This window comes from Conger conger, chromosome 16, assembly GCF_963514075.1.
Source record: "Conger conger chromosome 16, fConCon1.1, whole genome shotgun sequence".
In the NCBI taxonomy this organism is placed as follows: Eukaryota; Metazoa; Chordata; class Actinopteri; order Anguilliformes; family Congridae; genus Conger; species Conger conger.
Window position 1 is genome coordinate 16,835,285 of NC_083775.1, and position 19,686 is coordinate 16,854,970.

Below are 19,686 nucleotides of genomic sequence, written 5' to 3' on the forward strand. Positions count from 1 at the left end.
AAAGTATTTTAGCTATTGATAAATCTTGCCAAAGTTAGCGTTCAATGTTCAAACCCACCCAGTGTCCTGCTCTGATCACAGAGGTAATGCTTTCTGTGCCGAGCCTTGTACAGAGACTCATCCGAACATTGACATGACTGTAATGTGCAAGGGCAAAGCATACGTCTGTGGGTAGGTTACTTGTGACGTGTGCATGTGCGCTTGTATGCCAGCGTGTTACGCAGAGCAGGGACGAGAAACCACCCAGACGAGTATAGCCACCAAAACCCGTCTGAGCCAGCAGTGTGTGGGGGGGGGGGGGGGGGGGGGGGGCATCGCCACGGCAACGGTGAGGTACGGCTCCCCTGAACCAATCAAGGAAGGATCGGACCTGGGCATTGGGTAAAATGGCCCATAGGGGGCAGTACTGCCGAGGGCTGATAACAGGACTGGCGCGGAGACCGGGGTTGACTTCCAACGACTCTCGCAGTAAAAGCCTGATCGCACTCCACCCATAACACCAGAGCCCCTGCAAATGACCAACCTGCTGCACTTCCCGCAACAGTAATGAGATCTTCTGAGCCCTGTACACTCCGTATAATCTACTGAAGGAAGTGATGAGTCAAGCCTATTAGATCATCTCCAGTCTGCTTACGGAGCCGAACGTGGCATTGAAGATGCAACATCAACAGTTTGAAATCAGATTTGCCAGCGTCTCTAAATGCTACGCTGCAGGGCCAACATTTTGTTGGCTGATCTAGCCCCCCGACACCCCGTAACGACCCCCCCCCCCCCCATCCCTGCCCCATCTCAGCCTCCAGTACGATGCAATTCCATCCCGACTGACTGAACAGTCTTGTAAACGCGGGTGTAAACTTTATGGATCAATGCTTTTCTGGCAGCTCGTGCTTGAGATGTTCTATAATAAACATCCACAAAATATGAATACGTTTTTTTTTTTTTTTTAAATGCAGACTGTCTGGGCTCTCTCTCAGTGCTCGTGTGTGTGTGTGTGCGTGTGTGTGTGTGTGTGTGGTCTGGTCTGAGTGAAGAGAGAAGGCATCCAGAGGACAGCAGAAACCCAGGCTGGGCTTTTAACAGACAAGAGAGAAACTGGAAAACTTGGTGATGAGACAAGCTCAGAAGGAATAAAGTCAAAGCGTTTCTCTCTGTAGGTCCAAACACAAGCTGAAGAAAGTAAGTGTGCAGACCTACACTTATACAAGACAAAAATAAAACTGTTTTTTTAAAGATTTCCACAATGGACTATGGCATTATTGCTCAATAAAGACAACACATTTGGTTTTCAGGATAAGGGGTTATTTCATTGCTAGTTTCTGCAGTTTTATATAACCATGGGCACACATACGCAGTAAACGGCACTGGTATCTACAGAAGGTATCATATCATCGACACTAAGGAGATTAGCTTTCCTCCAACAGTCAAATGAAATGATGCATAACTTGACCAGTCATTTACTTCACCTGGGATTAAACAGTAAATAAATAACCTAAAGGTTAAACTATCTTTGCTACTGAGGTTTTTAAACAAAAACATCCATGGAAACAGTAGATTCATAGAGAGTAGAGTCATATCAGCTCATGGTGAACACCCACACACACGCACGCGCACGCACGCGCACACACACACAATCATGTGAAAAAGCACCTACTCCACTCCCTGTAGAGGAATAGACAGGGAATACCAGAAGCCATACCTTATTAAACCAACATTTATGTTGTTTTGCTCAGATGTATACGACAGGCCTGGGTCAACAAAATGGACAAAGTATTAATCGGGGGGAGGGGGTGCATTTATACAACAAACCAAAATAACCTCTGTGGGGGGGGGGGGGGTGTTCTTTTCTGGGCTTCACCTAAACTGCCCCGAGACTGGGTGAATATCACAAGTCACCATGACTCAGCAGATTCCTAAACACGGTCCGTGAGCACCGGAGACCCAAGCACACCCAGTGGCAGGGAAACTTCAGCAAACCACCGCAGCAAGTCAGAGAAAGCTCGTAGAGCTGCCTTACATTTCTTACAGCAACTGAAGCAGGAAAAATAAAACTGAGCGAAAGCAAAAAAAAAATATATATATATATAGCAAGCAAGAACAAAGCCTAGTTCTGTGGAGCCGAGCAGGAGGGCTTTACTGCAAATGTCACTTTCGTATTTGTGTCCAGACGTCATTCACGTGCCTCTTCTCGTCACCACACCTTGTGCGCAACCACAGGAAACGACAGAGTGAAACGGTTAAAGGTGTGAAAATAAGAAATCCCTTATTTATAAGAAATCCCCCCCCCCCATGCCCCCCGCCCCCCACCCCACACACACACACACACACACACACACACACACACACACACACACACACACACACACACACACACCCACTTCTCTGGGCACCTTAATCCTCTTGGGAGTGTGGAATTGGCAGAGAGCAAGCTGTCGTTGCAGCATGGTGGGACCTGGAATCAGATGCCCCCAGGGCGCTTAGGGGAGGGAGTGGCCTATGTAACGAAATGGATCGCACGGTCAAGTCAAGGCCCGTGTCACATGGAGGAACCTGACCAATGGCACGCCACAGCTGCCCAGCACAGCTCCGTCCGGCCCAGTCACTGAGCGTGCCCAGTGGGATGAATATGTAAAACAATGCGGGAGGGGTGGGCATTCTCCGAGTCTCCTCCTTTGAATCCTGAACATGGCGAACGACCTACAGCAGATCAAGTCAAGGTGCCTCGACTGCATGCGCCCATACAAACACATCCACGTGTATGTAACACACGTACGCACACGTGCACACACACACACACACACACACACACACACACACAAACGCAGAAACACAGACATACTGAACAGCTCTGAAATTCTCCTGTGTATTACTACTAGTAACTACTATTACTATGGCATGCAGATGAGGCCAGGAGCTTTCTTTTCATCTTTATTTCGGTGGGGTTTTTTTTGCCATGACATTTTAGCGCGCCTCTTAAATGTCTCCCCAGGGGTACGCCTCCCTCCCGGTCCCGTCACCAGCGGCTCCTCTGAGAGCAGCAGCTGTCGTCGAGCGGTGTAAAATATGGCGGCCCGAGAGCGCGGCCTGGAAACGGCGGCGGCTTTTCATCAGCGCGGCTCGCCGTCCCGGCAGGGCGCTTAATATTCATGTCAGAACAGAGGAGGATGCTGGGAGGAGACGCGTCCCTTTTTAACACCGTGCACAAATGCGCATCTGCACCTGAAACCGGGCGCTTTGCCGCTTTTGCCGGCGCGGAGTGTGTGCGGAAGTGTGTGTGTGTGTGTGCGTGGGCGTGCGTGTGTGTGTGTGTGGGCGTGCGTGTGTGTGTGTGGGCGTGTGTGTGTGTGTGTGTGCGTACGTGCGTGTGTGTGTATGTGCGTGTGTGTGCGCGTACGCACAGTACGAGCACAGAGGCATGCTTTTGCAAGAGCAGGCTGAATTTTTATGAATCGCCAACAAGAACGCTGACACCTCTGAGCCGATTAACTTCAGCAGAGATATCGCACCCACAACAGAGGAGAAAATGCTGAGCATAGCTAGAGAGAGAGAGCGCGCAAGAGAAAGAGAAAAAGAGAGAGAGAGAGAGACTGCGTGTTGAAACTGCATCCTCAACACATTTGTAGAAGCTTAAGAACAGCTTGAGAACAGAGCACGGGGGGGTAGTTTGGGGGGTTACGAGTGGGGGGGAGGGAAAGGAAAAAAAAAAAGCCTGATCTCAGCACAGACCCAGACCAAGCCTCCAATTAAACGGTTCCGAAGTTGAACTGAAGCAGCGCGATTGCCATCGGTGTGACCTCCTGTTGTGGAGGAGATGGGATGGGGCGAGGAGGGGGTGGGGGAGTGGCCGGTTAATTGAATAAAAAGCGTGATAAGAGCTGATCCTACACAACAGCTCCAGCCTCAAGCCCCCCTCTCCTGAGTCTGGGAACCAGCTGTGCCAGCTGGGGGGACACAGGTCACTTGTGACTAAAAGTCTCTCGTGGATAAAAGCTACAATTTGAGTTGACTACCACAGTCTCTTTGTTGAATTCCTGGAAACCAGACGCTTCAGCTGGTGCTGTTTTTAAATCGATCTCACCCTTTGGGGTAGGAGGAAGGAGGGGGTAAGTCACAGAGTGGACAAGGAGGAGGACACTTAAGCGAATTACGCAGACTGGCAAGTCTATGAGACGCAAACTCCTTGTGTACATTTCCTTCATTAGGGGGCCAAGAAAACAAAGGTGCCTTTCACCCGAGTGTTCCACTTTCTTAAAACCAAAAACTGCCTTTCCATGAACCGAACATCTTTGAAACTTTGCATGTAAGCCCCAGTTTGGTCCCAAGCGGATGTATACCCCCAATAGGGAGTCTGACACTGTGAGGTTATAACCTGAACTTGCCCGGGGAGACAAATCTTTCATACCGAGTGTGAATTCCAAAGCCCATCACCCAGATCCTTTTTAATAACTACGTAACAAAACTTTTTTCTTTGGGCCAATGGACACGAAAACCGCTCACGGGCATCACATCACACTTTTCAACATGAATTCTGTAAGGTTTTCAGATAGCTTAAAAATGAATGGGGCTATGAATGAAAATGTAAATGCTGTACAGACAAATCTCACTTCTGCATTGTCCAACTTTCATGAAAAAAAAACTAAACACTGACATTGAAGCAAGTATTTCAGCAAGACTAGGTAAAGTTACAGTGAGTCCACACCACAACTACAACGACAATGACAGTGACAAATTATATCACTGGAATCACTTTCAGAGCCATTCTTTCCTGATGACAGAAACAACTGCAGAACAAAAATGCACCGATTATTTAAATTCTGTATTTAGACTTAGACAAAATTCTGATTGAGGTAAATTAACACAGTCATAGACTAAAACTGATAAAGCACCTTAACTTGGACTGATATTCAATTGATACTACTAGATATCAATTCCATAACACCAGATGATCAAATTACATTTTTCAATTTGGTAATAAACTAGCAGAAATACTTCCATTGGATTGTCTTATAAAAAAATACTTGAAAAAAGAAATAATAAATCACACAGGCAGAGACCTCTGACCTCGCAATCATGAGGCTGAGATTTCAATACCCACTCTGAAACAATGTTAACAGAAAGAGTCGTAGATGTACAGTGTGTAATGGTCATGTAGTCAACTCTGTAATATTGTGCTGACAATGGTTAAATTAGGCTATAAATGTCTAGTGTTTAGTATAGTTCAGTGGTTCTCAAAATGTGTATGCTAGATTTTGTTTCAACCACAATTGAAATCTCAGAATTTCAATAAACTGTTCATTCATCTTAATTCCTCTAAACATGAAAATATGAATTATTTACCCTGTTAAGCCACATTATGTTAGAAAGTGTTATGCATGCCATGACGAATAAGAGTCGAATATCCACTAGTTTGTGCAATTGCAACAATTGGACTGGCATGAATCAATAGCCTCTTATTATATTGGTGAAAGTGTGAACACATGACCACTAAACCATTTGGTTGATAGCGAAGAATTTGAAGAAACAAATGGCATCCCAAGCCTTCATTGTGTTTATGTGTTTAATGAACAAAAATACTAAATAACCTGTTGAACAACCTAATTAGGAACCTATTGATTCACCACAGTCTACCATAAAAATGTGTTACTTCTCCTCACACAATTATTTGCAGTATAATAAACACAATGTGAACATAGCTATTTTGGACATAATATGGCTTAAGAGGGTAAACAATTTTTCTAAACATGATAATCTCTTGAAAAAAATGAACAGCTACTTTCACTTTCCCAAATGTGGTCGGAATGAAACCCAGCATACACAAGGTCCCCCAAGATTGTAAGCCACAGCTCTACATTTACAGCATTTGGAACTCAAAGGCAAAGGGCACAGTCTGCTTTTTATGTTAACCAGACTAGCACACTAATGTTTACAGGAATGCAGAGGAAGGTAAAGCATATTAAAACATCGCCTGCCATTGGTATACTATAACATCAGCGTGATAACACTAGCATGCTAACATTTACTATAACACCCTGCTAGCTAATGCATACAAGTATAAACTAGAATCTGTATATTATGATAATATTAGCATGCTAGTGCCAGCATGCTTACAGCAATGCAGTGGAAGATAATAATAGCATGCATTAGCTCAGCGGCACTCAACTCCAAGTCCTGCGGGCCGCAGTGTCAGCGGGCATTTCCTCTTACCGTGCGCTACAGCACCCGATTTCACCAATTATTTTACCTGCTTGGCTCAGGCAAGCTAATTAATGAAATCGGTTGGTGTAGTGCACAGTAGGAGCAAATACATGCAAACACGGCGGACCGCAGGACGTAGCACTTTGAGTAGAGCTGAGCTAATGCATGCTAGTTTGAACATTCCAATGTCATAGTATGTGCATGCTAGCATTAGCTAAGCTAGTGAGTCATGTATTAGGATAGCATTTAGCATGCACATTTTAACAATAATCATAAGGTAACACTTAGCCCAACAATGTGTATCTTAGTCTGTCTACTTCCTTCGCATTTGTGAAAGCCCCTGCAAAAAAAAAAAAGAATTCTGCTGGCTGCCCCCATTGCTGCTTACAGATATATGTATTATTCTTCTGCCGTTTTTCAAATATTCTGGCCAAACCACCTGGTTGCTTTTTATCAAACTTGGCAGAATGATAGATTCTTGTGTAGTTCAGCAAATGTGCAAGTTTGACACAGATGGGCCTCATGGTGGTTCTATTTAAGTTGAACAAAAATGAAACTCATACTACTGACAAAACAAGCATCCATAGATTTTCCCAAGTCAAAGTGCTCAAATTTTCAACTTAAAACCATGAATTCTAAAAAGCCTTCTGAATCTACCTGTTCCTAAACCATACCCATGTCTCCTGTTCAAAAACCATGGTTTATAGCAACCAACTAATATCTTCTTTGGTTAGGCTATATAAACAGAGTTGTTGCTAAAAAAAAAATGGCAGCCATAAGCCAATAAATGTGCATGCAGGCACGGCATTTTACAGCTAATAAATCCTAAACATTTTGACAAAATAAAAAATGATGAAACGCCTCAGTTCTAGCCTTACCACATAGGACTGATACGATTCTTGGCATCCTGATAAATCCTGTATCGTCTTGGCAAATTGGCCAAGATGATACAGCAGTAAATTGAATTTGCGATATTTAAACAATGATAACTGCTGTCATGTTTGTCCTAGCAACCCAAAACTGTCAATAGATCCCCCTCATCATGAGGAACATATTTGTTGCAAGGAACCAGAAGAGCATCTAAATGAATCTTCCACCATTTTGAATAATTTAAAAACACTTGAAATCTGTGTCCCCTTAGACGGTGTGACTGCTTTGCACTATTTCAGATATTGCATGTACTGTTGAATATCTTTTAAATGTATATAAACAAAGATGCTAAACCTGCCCCCAGTAATCCAATTGCTTTTCAATCAAGATGCTAATAAATCACAAATAGTTACACTCAAAGTGATAAAAAGTGGTGTGTCCATTTACTAGGGATGTGACAAATCAGTTTTTGGAACCGGTAACCATCCCATTTTTTTAACGGTTAACCGGTTAACCGATACTGCTTATGACCGCTAGGGGTCATATCTTTTTAATTTATTGACTGAATTACTGAGAAATTGTATTGAATTTTCAAACTTCATTTTGGGCCACTTCAGTAGTTAAATATCAACCTTGTAAGTCCGATAATGGTAAATCAGCCTAATTGCCAAATTGAATATTTACCTTTGCATTGACATTGTGCAGTGTAACCTCACAGTTGCAGAAATCCCTGTAGTTTACGTGTGTTATTTTTTTTTTAATGCATCGGTTAAAAATAATAATTCTTCATGTTTTCATCCCTTGTCCCTATGGCTTCTGCCAGATGGACTTGATTGGCATGCAATCTGCAAATATGCTGCAGTGAACAACTTTGTTTGCACCGGGTTGTGCACTCAAAATTCTGTGGTCACGCATTATTTGGCTGATAGAATATAACACCGGGTCGATTTTACCAAAGGCGACTGGTCTAATGATTTTATTTTCCTGCCAATACAGGTCTCTGTACAATTTGATATATTTTTATGTGACGGTAAACTTGCATTTTATATTCCAATGCATTTTATATAGCGTGGGACAATCGTGGTGGTGACATTAACGTGTCCACTTTTCGTTGAAAGAGGGGAATTTTCGCTTTCAATATCCAATAAATAGCCTAATGATAATGTATTGCTTTATTTATTTGTACGTAGATAGTGAAGTTCAGTTTGCCAGCTTGAATTTGCGTGTCAACGAATAAACACGGATGAAGAAACACTATAGAATAAGCCATAAGTGAACTAAAATCTAGATTTAAAACACACAAAAAATATTTGACAACTATAGTACTGTAGCATTCAATTCCATTCGGTGTTTGCATTCTTGACCCTCTAAAATGGCCGCCGATTGCTTGTGGACAGCGTATTGTAATATTTAGTCCAACATTTCTCCAATGAAGTATTCCTTTGTCTACTTGTAGACACAGCATAGTGGAAAGCTATGTTCAGTCTGCGGGTAGTTTGTGTGTCAACGAATAAACACGGATCTTCTGTGAACTTTAAGAAACAACATAGTTACAATAAGCCATAAGTCAGCCAATAGCTACAGAAATTATTTGATATCTCTAATACTGTAGCATTCATTTTTTTTATTTTTTTTTAAAGATATTTTTTAGGCCTTTTTCAGCTTTATTGGACAGTATATAGTATAGAGAGACAGGAAGAATGGGAGCGAGAGAGAGGGGAAGACATGTCGGACGGTCGGATTCGAACCGCCGACGTCGTGGCTCGCAATGAGCATGCGGTCAGTGCTCTACAGGCTGCGCCACCGAGACACCCTACTGTCCAGATTGCTTGCTCAAACTACAGAAGCTTGTCGATTGCCAGTTTAGAATCGTTTAGAACTGCAATAATATGCCTAGTGATGAACATGCATTTATTTTAATAACGGTTATCGGTTATCAATTGCAGTTAGGGTTATCGGTTATGAATTTTTTGTAACCGGTTACAAATGAGTTTCGGTTAACCAGTTAACCATTTAACTGGTCACACCCTTACCATTTACAACAACATTGTGAGGACAGTCACACAGAATTGGTCTGATTAAAACACAAGGTGGTAGGTACTATGGACTTCAACAGCGCAGGAGACATACGGAACTTTCTAGGCAAACTAACCCACATACATGTTTTTTTTGGCATATGCATTTCTGACCGAGCGCTTGGCCCCCTTAATTGCTGCTTGCAGCTATATTTTCCTTTAATTTACCTTTTGTCAGTGCGGTCTGTAAAGAATCACAATCTGGTTGTGCAACACGGAGTAAATAAATGGCAGAACAACGGAACTGTAATTACCAAATCAGCTCCGGGCATGCCCTCAGAAACCCCTCGGCACCCCCACCCCCACCCCACACCAGGGATAATAAAATCGGGACAGGATGTTAGGCGTCATCACTTTTCCCTTAGAAACCAGAGAGGAGTTCTCCACCAATTACAGAGTATGCTGGTAACAACAACAAAAATAAAGCCTATACTTGCGATAGTGGATACCTTCTAGCTATAGTCCCATCATCAAAAAAACAGGACGTACAGCCAGAAAAAAACAATCACAGTCAGTGCTGTTCAGTTTCTCCTTCCATCGACATTCTAATTTGTGGAGCTCCTTATTAGTCGTTTCCACATCTATTTTCTTATCCCCGACTTCGGAAGAAGTCCAAACACATCATTTTTTCGAGAGACAGGCTCTTCTGCTGGGAACTATGTTGCTGGAATAGTTTGTGAAAGTTGCAACATTGACATTACATGGCGGCAACATTGTGAGAATGCTTTGTGTTAGCTGGGCTGATCACACAAGGTCCATAAGAGGTTTTCAAACCAATTTAAACAGATTAGTGAAAGAGAAGAACAGGTTGAGCACAGGTTGCACTGTGAAAAGGCCAATCCTCAGACTCACTTCTAAATCTCTAAGACGATATTTATTAACTACTTGATAAATATCCGTTACACCTGCTACCTGGCACAGTAGAGACAGCGACATCCAAGGAGGCCACTGCCAGTAAGTAATGAGCAAAAAAACACATTTTCAGTTAAGTACTTTGATAAAGATTTCTCCTCGTATTCCAAGTCTCAACATTCAAGTCTGCCCTCATGTCAATAGCCAGTGTCTCATTTGTGACTTTTAATGTTCTCCTTCAAAAGTGGGTCTTGTTCTCTGATGTAATCACCCCTCCATCAAGCTAAGCAAAGGCGACAATCTAACAAGGTGCGTCCGCCACAAATTAGAAGCTTGACGCCTCCGAAGACCAAGGCTGACATCAATTTATTCATCCTACTGAAGAACGGCAGGTGCCGAGCGGGAAAGCCATTAACTACAAGAGAGGTATTCAGAGCACCAGAAAAGAGCGACAAAAAGGAAAAATAAAATGTTCAGCACTTTTCTGAAGGGAAAAAAAAATCATATTGTGGTATTAGATGTGAGGGGTAAAAAGAAAAATCCTGTCTACACATTTTCCCATTTAGGGTACCAGGCCTGTGTGATTTCCTAACCTAAGCAAAAAATAAAACTGCAATGTAAGGGGGTTGTGGTGCTTGGGTTTTTTTTTTTTTTTTTTTTTGCAACGTTTGTCCAGAGGAAGACCTTGTAGGTTAATTTGGTCTCCTTTCCACAGAGGACAGGAGGTAAGGGATGTAATTTAGGGATTATTCTTTTCCTTACCCTTCTGAGGTCAGCAGAAAATGAAAGACGGAGGGAAAAAAAAGATACAAAAACACAGAGATTGCCAACACAAGCAGAATAATCACCTTGGTCCAGAGGGAAGACTAAAAACAAACAGACCAGAGCTCCCAGCAGCTTACTGCAGGGGCTGTTTTCATTCTGCCTCTCTTGGAGACTTCCACAAGTTCTGACTACACCTACAGCGTATTTAAACCTTTTTAGTTGATTGATAGCCCTACACCTCTAAAGCACTCCTCCAGGGGAAAAACAAAAAGATTCATGTTTGCATAAAAACAGCAGTTGATCCAACAGCCTTTACTTGATTGCAATTATGCGTCCGTCAAACACAAAGAGGGTCATTTCAAAGGTGCAGTGCACACCGTGCCAATGTCATCAGCAGACCAGGGTCTTTGGAGACTTCCCCATTCCTCTATAAAACCCGTCTTCTGTACGTACGCCTCTACTCTACACAAACCTCAAAACTATATACGTACCCCCCTACTCAATAAGCACCCCTCTCCTCTATAAAAGCCCTGTCTTCTGTACGTACGCCTCTACTCTACACAAACCTCAACACTATACATGTACTCCCTACTCTATAAGCACCCCTCTCCTCTATAAAAGCCCTGTATTCCATACGTACACCTCTACCCTCCACAAACCTCAACACTATACATGTACCCCCTACTCTATAAGCACCCCTCTGCTCTATAAAAGCCCTGTCTTCTGTACGTACACCTCTACCCTCCACAAACCTCAACACTATATATGTACCCCCCTACTCTATAAGCACCCCTCTCCTCTATAAAAGCCCTGTCTTCTGTACGTACACCTCTACCCTCCACAAACCGCAACACTATACATGTACTCCCAACTCTAAAAGCACCCCTCTCCTCTATGAAAGCATGTTGCTTATTCAATCTCCATCTGGGACCAGAGGGCTCAAGTCCAAAGTCGTATTCGGATGTGCTGTGCTAGATTAATTCAATTGATTACTACAGCCTATTGCAAGAATACCCAACATTATACATGTCACCATGTGAAATGGGCATTATAAAATGTATTACATTACATTACATTACATTACATTATGTATGATGTATGATCAAACTTCACCAGTAGAAAATAAACATATATAGTACCTCATGTAGAGATACCGTATTCGGCTATGACACGGTTTCACTGAGAACACGGTCAGAAGAATGCTTCTGTTTTTTCTTTTTTATAAACAACTTAACATAATCAATAATATGACTTCAGTGAGAACACTCAAGTCACACTGGCAGCCGCAAGCTGTCTACACCAGCGTCAGTGGGGACGCCAACAAACCCAGTTCGGAGAATTGGATGTTTACGCCAACTGCCAGCTTTGAAATACTAAATTTTCCCGGTAGTGATACCACCAGAATCTGGATACGAGTCAGTGAGACAAACAATGAGCAAGTTAACATTTTTAGAAAGAGTAAGAAACTGCATTACTGCCAATTACCACCATTTCTGCTGGCTAACAAAGCTTCAGGGAGTGAGAGTTTTTTTTTTTTTTGTTTTTTTTCATATTCAGCGTGCAATACAGTTTTACAGCAAGGAAGTTAGCTGACAGTTTAAGATGTCAACTTCCAGAGTGATGACAACCTGTTTATCTGTGGCTTGTATTGGGAAAAATCTGGTAAATGTCCAGTTAGTTATGTTCAACAGTACTCCTCTCAAACTAGAAAACAAATTAGTACAACGGTACGGTTACAATGATAAGCTGTTCGTTATACTGTTGAAGAAGTCACACCTCGCAATTCTGGAATAGCATGAAATATTTCAATGACACAATCTGGTGCACATCATGACTCTTAGCAGCCTCGACTCCAGACGCACTCTAGAACAGATGGAAAGGCAGATGTGAGATTAGATTTGCGCAATCTGAATTATGTCACTGGTCAATATCTATGAAGGCCTGAATCATTACCAAGGCCCTTTACCCGACATTACTCCAGGGGGGATTATACCCTGCTTAGTCTAATCAACTGTAAGTCATGTCGGATGAATGCTTCAGCTAAATAATAATTCTTAAAATTATTGATATATGATTAATATATGATTAACATTATTTTAATTCCCTCCAACTGGATCGAAGATCATGATTCCTCAGAAGCGACTAACCATTCAATGACTTTCATTTTCAGCTCACCCTGAGGAAGGAACATCAAATGCAATTGAATTAAAGGTGTGGCGTTTCTGAGCCTTGAGTGCTTCAGTTCTCCTTATTTCTTGTTTGTCTCCTTCTAAGTATCACTTTTCTTTGAAAAGTCTATCTGCAGAATTTCTCTGGCGGTGGCACGCCTTTCCATCATCAGGGCCAACCTGGTCAGGCTTGTTGTGGTGCTGTGAGGTTATGGGGTCTGACAAGTGAAGCTGTACAATCGGCTGATGTGCTGCCCATTGACAATACTACAGAGTGACTCCGGCCACAGGTAATAATGGCATCGCTATGAAAATGGGGAGAGGAAACTTATAGCTGGAGTTAAAGAATCTAGCCAACCGTCACGCCACTGTAGCTGCAAAAAGGAAAGCGACTGCTGTAACAATGTAGTCTGAAGATAATCATTTCAACCCATCCCTGTTACATTTCAACCCCAAGGAAGGTTCTGGCTTTGCAGAAGCAGCACTCCCAGCAAATGTTCTTTGGCAAACATTTCAGAACATTAAAAATATTAGACTATAGGCTACTGTACCAAGTAAAACTGAGCCAATGTTTGCCCATCAAAGCAACAAAAATACAATGTCAATATAACTAAAAATATATAATTTACAAAAAAGTTAGTTGTATTGCACCAACAGACTGCAAATGCAAGACAAATTCCTGAAAGGGTACCACAGTTGTCTTATTATTGCTTTGCTTCTTTTTAACCGTAGATTCGTTTGAAATGTTACATTTTTTATGTGCTTAGCAGTTATCCAGGGTGACTAAAATAGCTTACATTTTTACATGTATTCCCATTTATACAGCAGGATTGGATATTTACTAAAGGAATTCAGGTCAGGCTCTTTGCTCAAGGGCCTTCAGTCTGAATAGCAGCCCACACAACAGCAAGAGATGCCAATACCAAATAGGAAACGGAAAAACCGAATGTTGTATCGTGCATTCAGTCCTCCCATTAAATTGCGCTCAAAACAGCACTTACCCCCTTTTTCTCCTCAGAATGTGTTGAATACATTCTAGATAGATTAAGTGAAAATGTCATAGGTTGCCCATACCCACTGCGTTTCCAAACAATCTGAATTTGAGAGACCCATTTCCCCCCTCTTCAGCACGCAGGCTAGGAACTGGCCAAGATGGAAGACCTGACAATGACACGCAGCGATGTGCAAGGGTAACTCCATCCAAGCCTCCCCGGCCACCTTTGCCAAATACAAGATTTACCTACGAAGAATAAAACATTTCTGAGGGCAGCCATTATATCTAGCAAGTGAGGCTGGGGCTAAAGCAGCCCTGACTGCACTGCAGTGAGGCCACACACACACACACACACACACACACACACACACACACGTTTGTGTGCTTGCTTCTGCAGAGACTTCCAAGAATCACTCTGGCCCCAGGACCCGTTCTGTCCAAGAGCCCTTCTGGCTGTAATCTGGTTCTTGGGCATGTTACGGACCCGGCACTGTGGTGTACAGGTTAGAGCACTAGATCCCCAGCCTCCTTGCAAACTATGCGCGGCTCACAAAGGACAGAATAACAGCAGGGTCACATCGCTCTCTCTTTCTGTGGTTCGGTGGGTCCCGTCGGTCGGCCGGCTGTACTGCAGAAGAGCGGGCCGGTTCAGCTGCAGCGTCTCCGTGCAGAGTTTCCGCTTGCAACGTGTTTCATCATCAACCTTCCCACACAGGAAAAAAGCCCACAGATCTTTCTAGAATCCCCCCGCCACCCATTTCCTCCGCCTCCTCTTCCACTCACCCCCAACCCAACCCCCGCCGTCACCCCCACCCGTGGCTTTCAGGTTTCTGAAAGGAGCTCGAACAGCACTTCACGCTCCACAGCAGTGTTTTAAAACAATGCGGGCACCGAGGTAATAATTACCCCTGTGCCCGCATTGCCCTGCAGCTTGGATAGCTGCACAGGGCGGAGGAGCCACTGCGCACTACGTTAACTTTCCTGGCATTTTACCGACAACACTGCAACTACCCAACCTCCCTGCCTGGCAAACCACCACCCCGCCCGACAAACAACCACCCCAAACCATCCCATTCCCCCATTTCCGACCACCACCACCCTTTCCCTGAAGAAGTCAGATTCCAAGGCACCGGAACAGGTAGCCTACACTTCACCTCAAAACCTCCACCATTTCAGGTCTGACAGGAATGTTTCCGAAACATTTCTGTTAGATCTGATCCCAGCATTGTCTCCCCAGTCTGTGGAACGGCACATGCTAACCACGTTCTCTTAACCTACTTTGGAGTGGAGCATCGGACCCTCACTGTCCGTCTGGCTGCCTCTCAACCTCTGCCTTTGATTTTTTTAATGGGCCACTGGACTCATTTACTCTTCTTCACAGTTTAGTAAAAAATAATTTCTAGTTAAAATATTAGATATACTGTATGCTTTGTTCATAAGTGTATAAATACCCAACTGGATACAGCCTAAGGTTAAAGCATAAAATAATATAGCTATCTCACTCTCTCGCTATGACATTCCAACACCATGTCAGAGTAACAGCGAGCTGAACATGCAGATGACTGAAGCAGCGTGAGTGAGTCAAACAGGTGAATAAACGTCCTTCCCGATTGGTGGACCTCCTCTCCGGTTTCTATGCAAAATGTGACAGCATGTCCTTCCCATCCCGATTTTACCGTCCCTGAAGTGAACCAGGAAGCAAGGGAGGACTATCCGAATATGCGCTGTCAAAGCAATACTAATAAACTGAACCCGGTGAACTCGGAGAACATCAGCATGCATTATTGATTAAGTCTACACTTGTTTGCAGATGTCCTTTTCCAAAGCACCTGAAGAGGGCAAACATTTTATATAACCGATACTTTACTCCAAAACCAAGCTAAAGTCTTGAATTGAGGCACTGAGATTTACTGACACACGTTATATAAATCATAATAGAAATAGCTGCAGCCACAGCGTCAAAACCTAGGCTATCTGCTAGATGCAGGGTTCAAGGCCACAATCAACTAATGTCTGCATACTGTACTACCATGCCCGGGAACTTGTTTTAAAAAATGCCTGTATATATGAGGGGGAGAGAGAGAGAGCATCCATCGCAGAACTTCAATGGATAAATTGCAGCTCATTGCAGTGCCCACATTTTTAAACAGTATCCATTCATTCGGTTCAATTAAAGAAGAAGCCAGGGGTAAACACCTCGCTCAAATACTATAACTATACTATAATACTACAACCTTCTGGGCGGAAGCCAAGTTCGGAACATTGATCAATATCACCAGGGCAAGTGAATCTCAAATGTATGAAAAACTAGCTAAGTACCCCGACTCAAATTTCTGCGACCACGACACACACAGTGATGCCATATGCTACGGTTACGTAGTAGAGCATGCAAACAGGGTTACGATGTAGAAGAAAAAAAAAAAAAAAAAATCTGCTCTTCAGTGATGTGAAAACCTGATGACTACTTGAACCATTTTTTTTTTTTTTTATGTGTATTTGCTGTACCGATACATATTAAATCTCCACATTCAATCCAATCCATTGCGCAAACTGCGTGATTGCCGATCAAGGTATTCAACAGCTGTCTTCCTTCATACAAAGAAATAATACACTCGAGAAAAAACAAACAAAATCGACATGCCAGTATCCACGGTCGTGTAAAAAATGAAAATGATGTACTTATGTTCTCATTTTCTCTTGACGTACTATTGGTAACGTTATGGTAGACTAGCAAGCCAGTTTTTTCCCCGTTTGTGTTTAGATGAACAGTGAGCGCCCGCAAACAGGTACCTGATAAATACGTTTGCTATGTAAGTTAGCTATATTATTAACAACGGTGGAATAGTTTACAAACTACCACTTCTCACACTAACAGCCAGGTAGTCAGATGGATAGCCATGTACCTCGCCATCGTTAGCAAGTGGTTAACAAGCTAGCGTTGGTTACCGTTACAGCAGATTTCTTCACAGCATCGATCGTTATCCAACAACAAAGACCTTTGTCCGTAGATGCATGTTACCAATGCCAAGCCTTCCTGGTAGCTAGCCATCTAACTGGTTAGCTACTCGAAGCGACAAAATGTAACGACGTTGTGATGAATCAGCACCTAGATGACAGCTAGCAAGACATTCGGCTCCGACCATTACACTATTTTTATTTTGTTAGCAAGCAAGCTAGACTGGCCAATTAGACTAGAAAGTTAAACAATGCAATAGTCATTTTAATTAACTAACTTAGCTACGTTAAGAAAAATAAGTCGTAATGTAGGCATCAAACTGTGTTCCCCCAATTCACCTACTAACCAGCTTGAGACAAGCAATATTCGCTAGCGGTCCTAGCCAGCTAAGCTTGCTTACAATTCAACGTTAACTTCCAACTTGGCTAACTAACGTTAGCGCCAGCTAGACAAATCACACTCAACCCATTGGCAGGATCACAGAAAGTGTTCTTCAGTTTAGGCATGTTGGCGACTCCACACGCATAAAAAAGGAGATGACAACGTTCGCCAGCTGACCTTACCTCTTCAGAAAATAACATAGCCACCCTGCAAAACAGCGACGTGTTTGGCTTTCGCTCGCTGTTCAGCAACGGCACGGTCCCCGATTCAGTCTCACTCAGAAGATCAGAAGCAAATGACACTGGTTAGTTAGCTAGCTAATGTTATTCAAGTAGCTAACTAAAGCTAAAGTTAGAATGCGGACCCCAATCTACAGTTCTCGATGTACAGCTAGCCAGCTAGCTCTCTGTCCATGCACAGCGGCTCACGCCCGGTTGAAGTAGGGAATCCCCGATCCACGTAAACTCGCGTTTTATATTATTTAGAAATAATCAGAAATTAAGTAATTGTGCACATCCCGTCTTTGTCTAGCTCATGAATTAATCACACCATTCGCGATTCGTGACGAAGCAGCCCTTTAAGTTAGTTAGCTAGCTTTGTAACAATGTACGCTCACCTCGACACTAGCCAGTAGCTAAACTGCACACTAGCAACATACCACGGGCAGTAGCGGGAGAAGGCGAAGGCGTGCACACTCAGCAAAATAACACAGCACCCTTAAAATATCCCTTCACTTTTCGACATCAAGCCTCAGTTGCACTCACCAAACTCAAAATAGACGCTCTTCCGCGCACGCGGAGGTCCAATATTTAATAATTATATGTATATGCAATGCGCATATATATATATGTATAACTGGCTTAATAGTAAAATATTAACTCCCTCCCTCGCTTTCTCCTTGTTGATCCCTTTCTCTTGTACTGGAGCCAGACGTCATATGATGTTTGGTCACGTGGTTTCATTCATGAAGGATCTACGCAACTGACAGAAAGATTTAAAGACGCAAGGCTAAAATATGTATGGACGCACATTCTTGCACATAAAGTATATCGTATTGTTTGATTATTCGTTTCTTTAAAACATTTAAAAATGTAATACTGCAAACGGTGTAGTTACACTTGGTTGTATATCATTCAATTTAAAATGTAATTGAAGAAATGACACCCATGTGCAGATGTGTGCACAGAATATTATGAAGAAAGAGGGAGGTAGCTACAAATGTGACAATAAACTTTCTTTAAAATGATTCCAAAGTCACATAATATATTTGTGTTGAATGGATGGTATTAGCCTGTAAAAATGCTTAGTTGGCAACAACAATGCAAGTTCCAGAAACATCCTTGCTTAGACTGTAGGTGCTAAAACTCTGAGACCTCATCAGATTACAACTCCCTAAAGAGAAACCACGACAGAACGGGAAATCTATGTCAGTATCCGTTGTTTTTACCCAATGTTTGTATTTGTGTGCACATTTGTGTTCAGATGAAGCGGAATGCATGTCTCCCATCAGTGGTTTGTGGTAGATTACTCCTGAAGTTGCTCAACTGAAGTCAAGGAAAGTGGCCAGATGGTTAAGGGACCGCAACTCTCAGGCCTTGACCTATCAAAACCAAGGTGGGGAAATGGTGCAGTGTCTTATAGCAAGTCAGATCGCTTCAGTCACATCATGAATGGCTTGTACAGAAAGTACCCTTACTATGTCAGTCATCCTGGACACTGGTGTCTTCTAAGCAAGTTAAATTGATATGACATGCCCCTATGAATGGTCCTAACGTTATAGATTTTAGTGGGAAAAGTCTGATGAACTGGCCTTTTGACATGCCAGGCTGAAGGTCTCAAGCCCTGCCCTGTGGAAAGCACTGACTCCTTGCTGGGCCAAGTGTGTCCAGGGAAATATCTGTCAGCTACATTTGAATTCAAACAATCAGGATTTTCCTTTTTTCTTTCGCAATCTGAGGGAGCAGTGTTTCAGATGAAATGTGGTTCGCTGTGAAGCTGCCCTACTTAATCCTACAGAGGACCACAGCCTACATTCAGGAAGCTCAGAGGTAATGAGCAAGCACTGCTTTAAATTTAGACCTGTATCACTCTTTGTCTCTCATATTGCACCGCTTTTATTATTTTTATTTTTTGCAATGGCTTATCCTGTTGCATTTAAATAAGAAGCTATTTATCTAAGAGTTCATCTGAGAGTATTTTTGTCTGCCACAGAGCCGTTATAGACACACAGAGAAGGAAGCAGAAGTTTGGGTTGCGGGGGGGGGGGGGGGGCACGCTTTCACTAGAGTGGTTAGACCAATGCTGGCTCTTCCCCTACACACCCCAGCTGCAGGGCTGTGATAAAGCATCTGTTGGGGGGTCCTCTTCTCCTTTGTCCTTTCTGTTCTGCTCTAGTCAGAATTTTTTACCGCAAGTGGGAGGTGCCCCACTATG

General features: G+C 43.0%; 1 protein-coding gene across 4 annotated transcripts in view; it reads right to left on the reverse strand.

Annotated features, from left to right (window-relative positions):
- Positions 1 to 18,152, reverse strand: part of LOC133115192 (transcription factor MafG) — a 26,614-nt gene extending 8,462 nt beyond the window's left edge. The window contains exon 1 of one of the 4 annotated variants that reach the window (XM_061224980.1): positions 18,018 to 18,152. Coding sequence is in view for 2 of the 4 variants with exons in the window: in XM_061224978.1 (XP_061080962.1) it covers positions 12,531 to 12,551 (21 nt within the window). In the remaining 2 variants the exon portion in view is untranslated. Of the gene's footprint in view, positions 1 to 12,530; positions 12,581 to 17,218; positions 17,286 to 17,435; positions 17,762 to 18,017 lie in introns of those variants that run through there. The other 3 variants (XM_061224979.1, XM_061224981.1, XM_061224978.1) reach the window with 3 other exon arrangements.
- Positions 18,153 to 19,686: the final 1,534 nt, after the last annotated feature.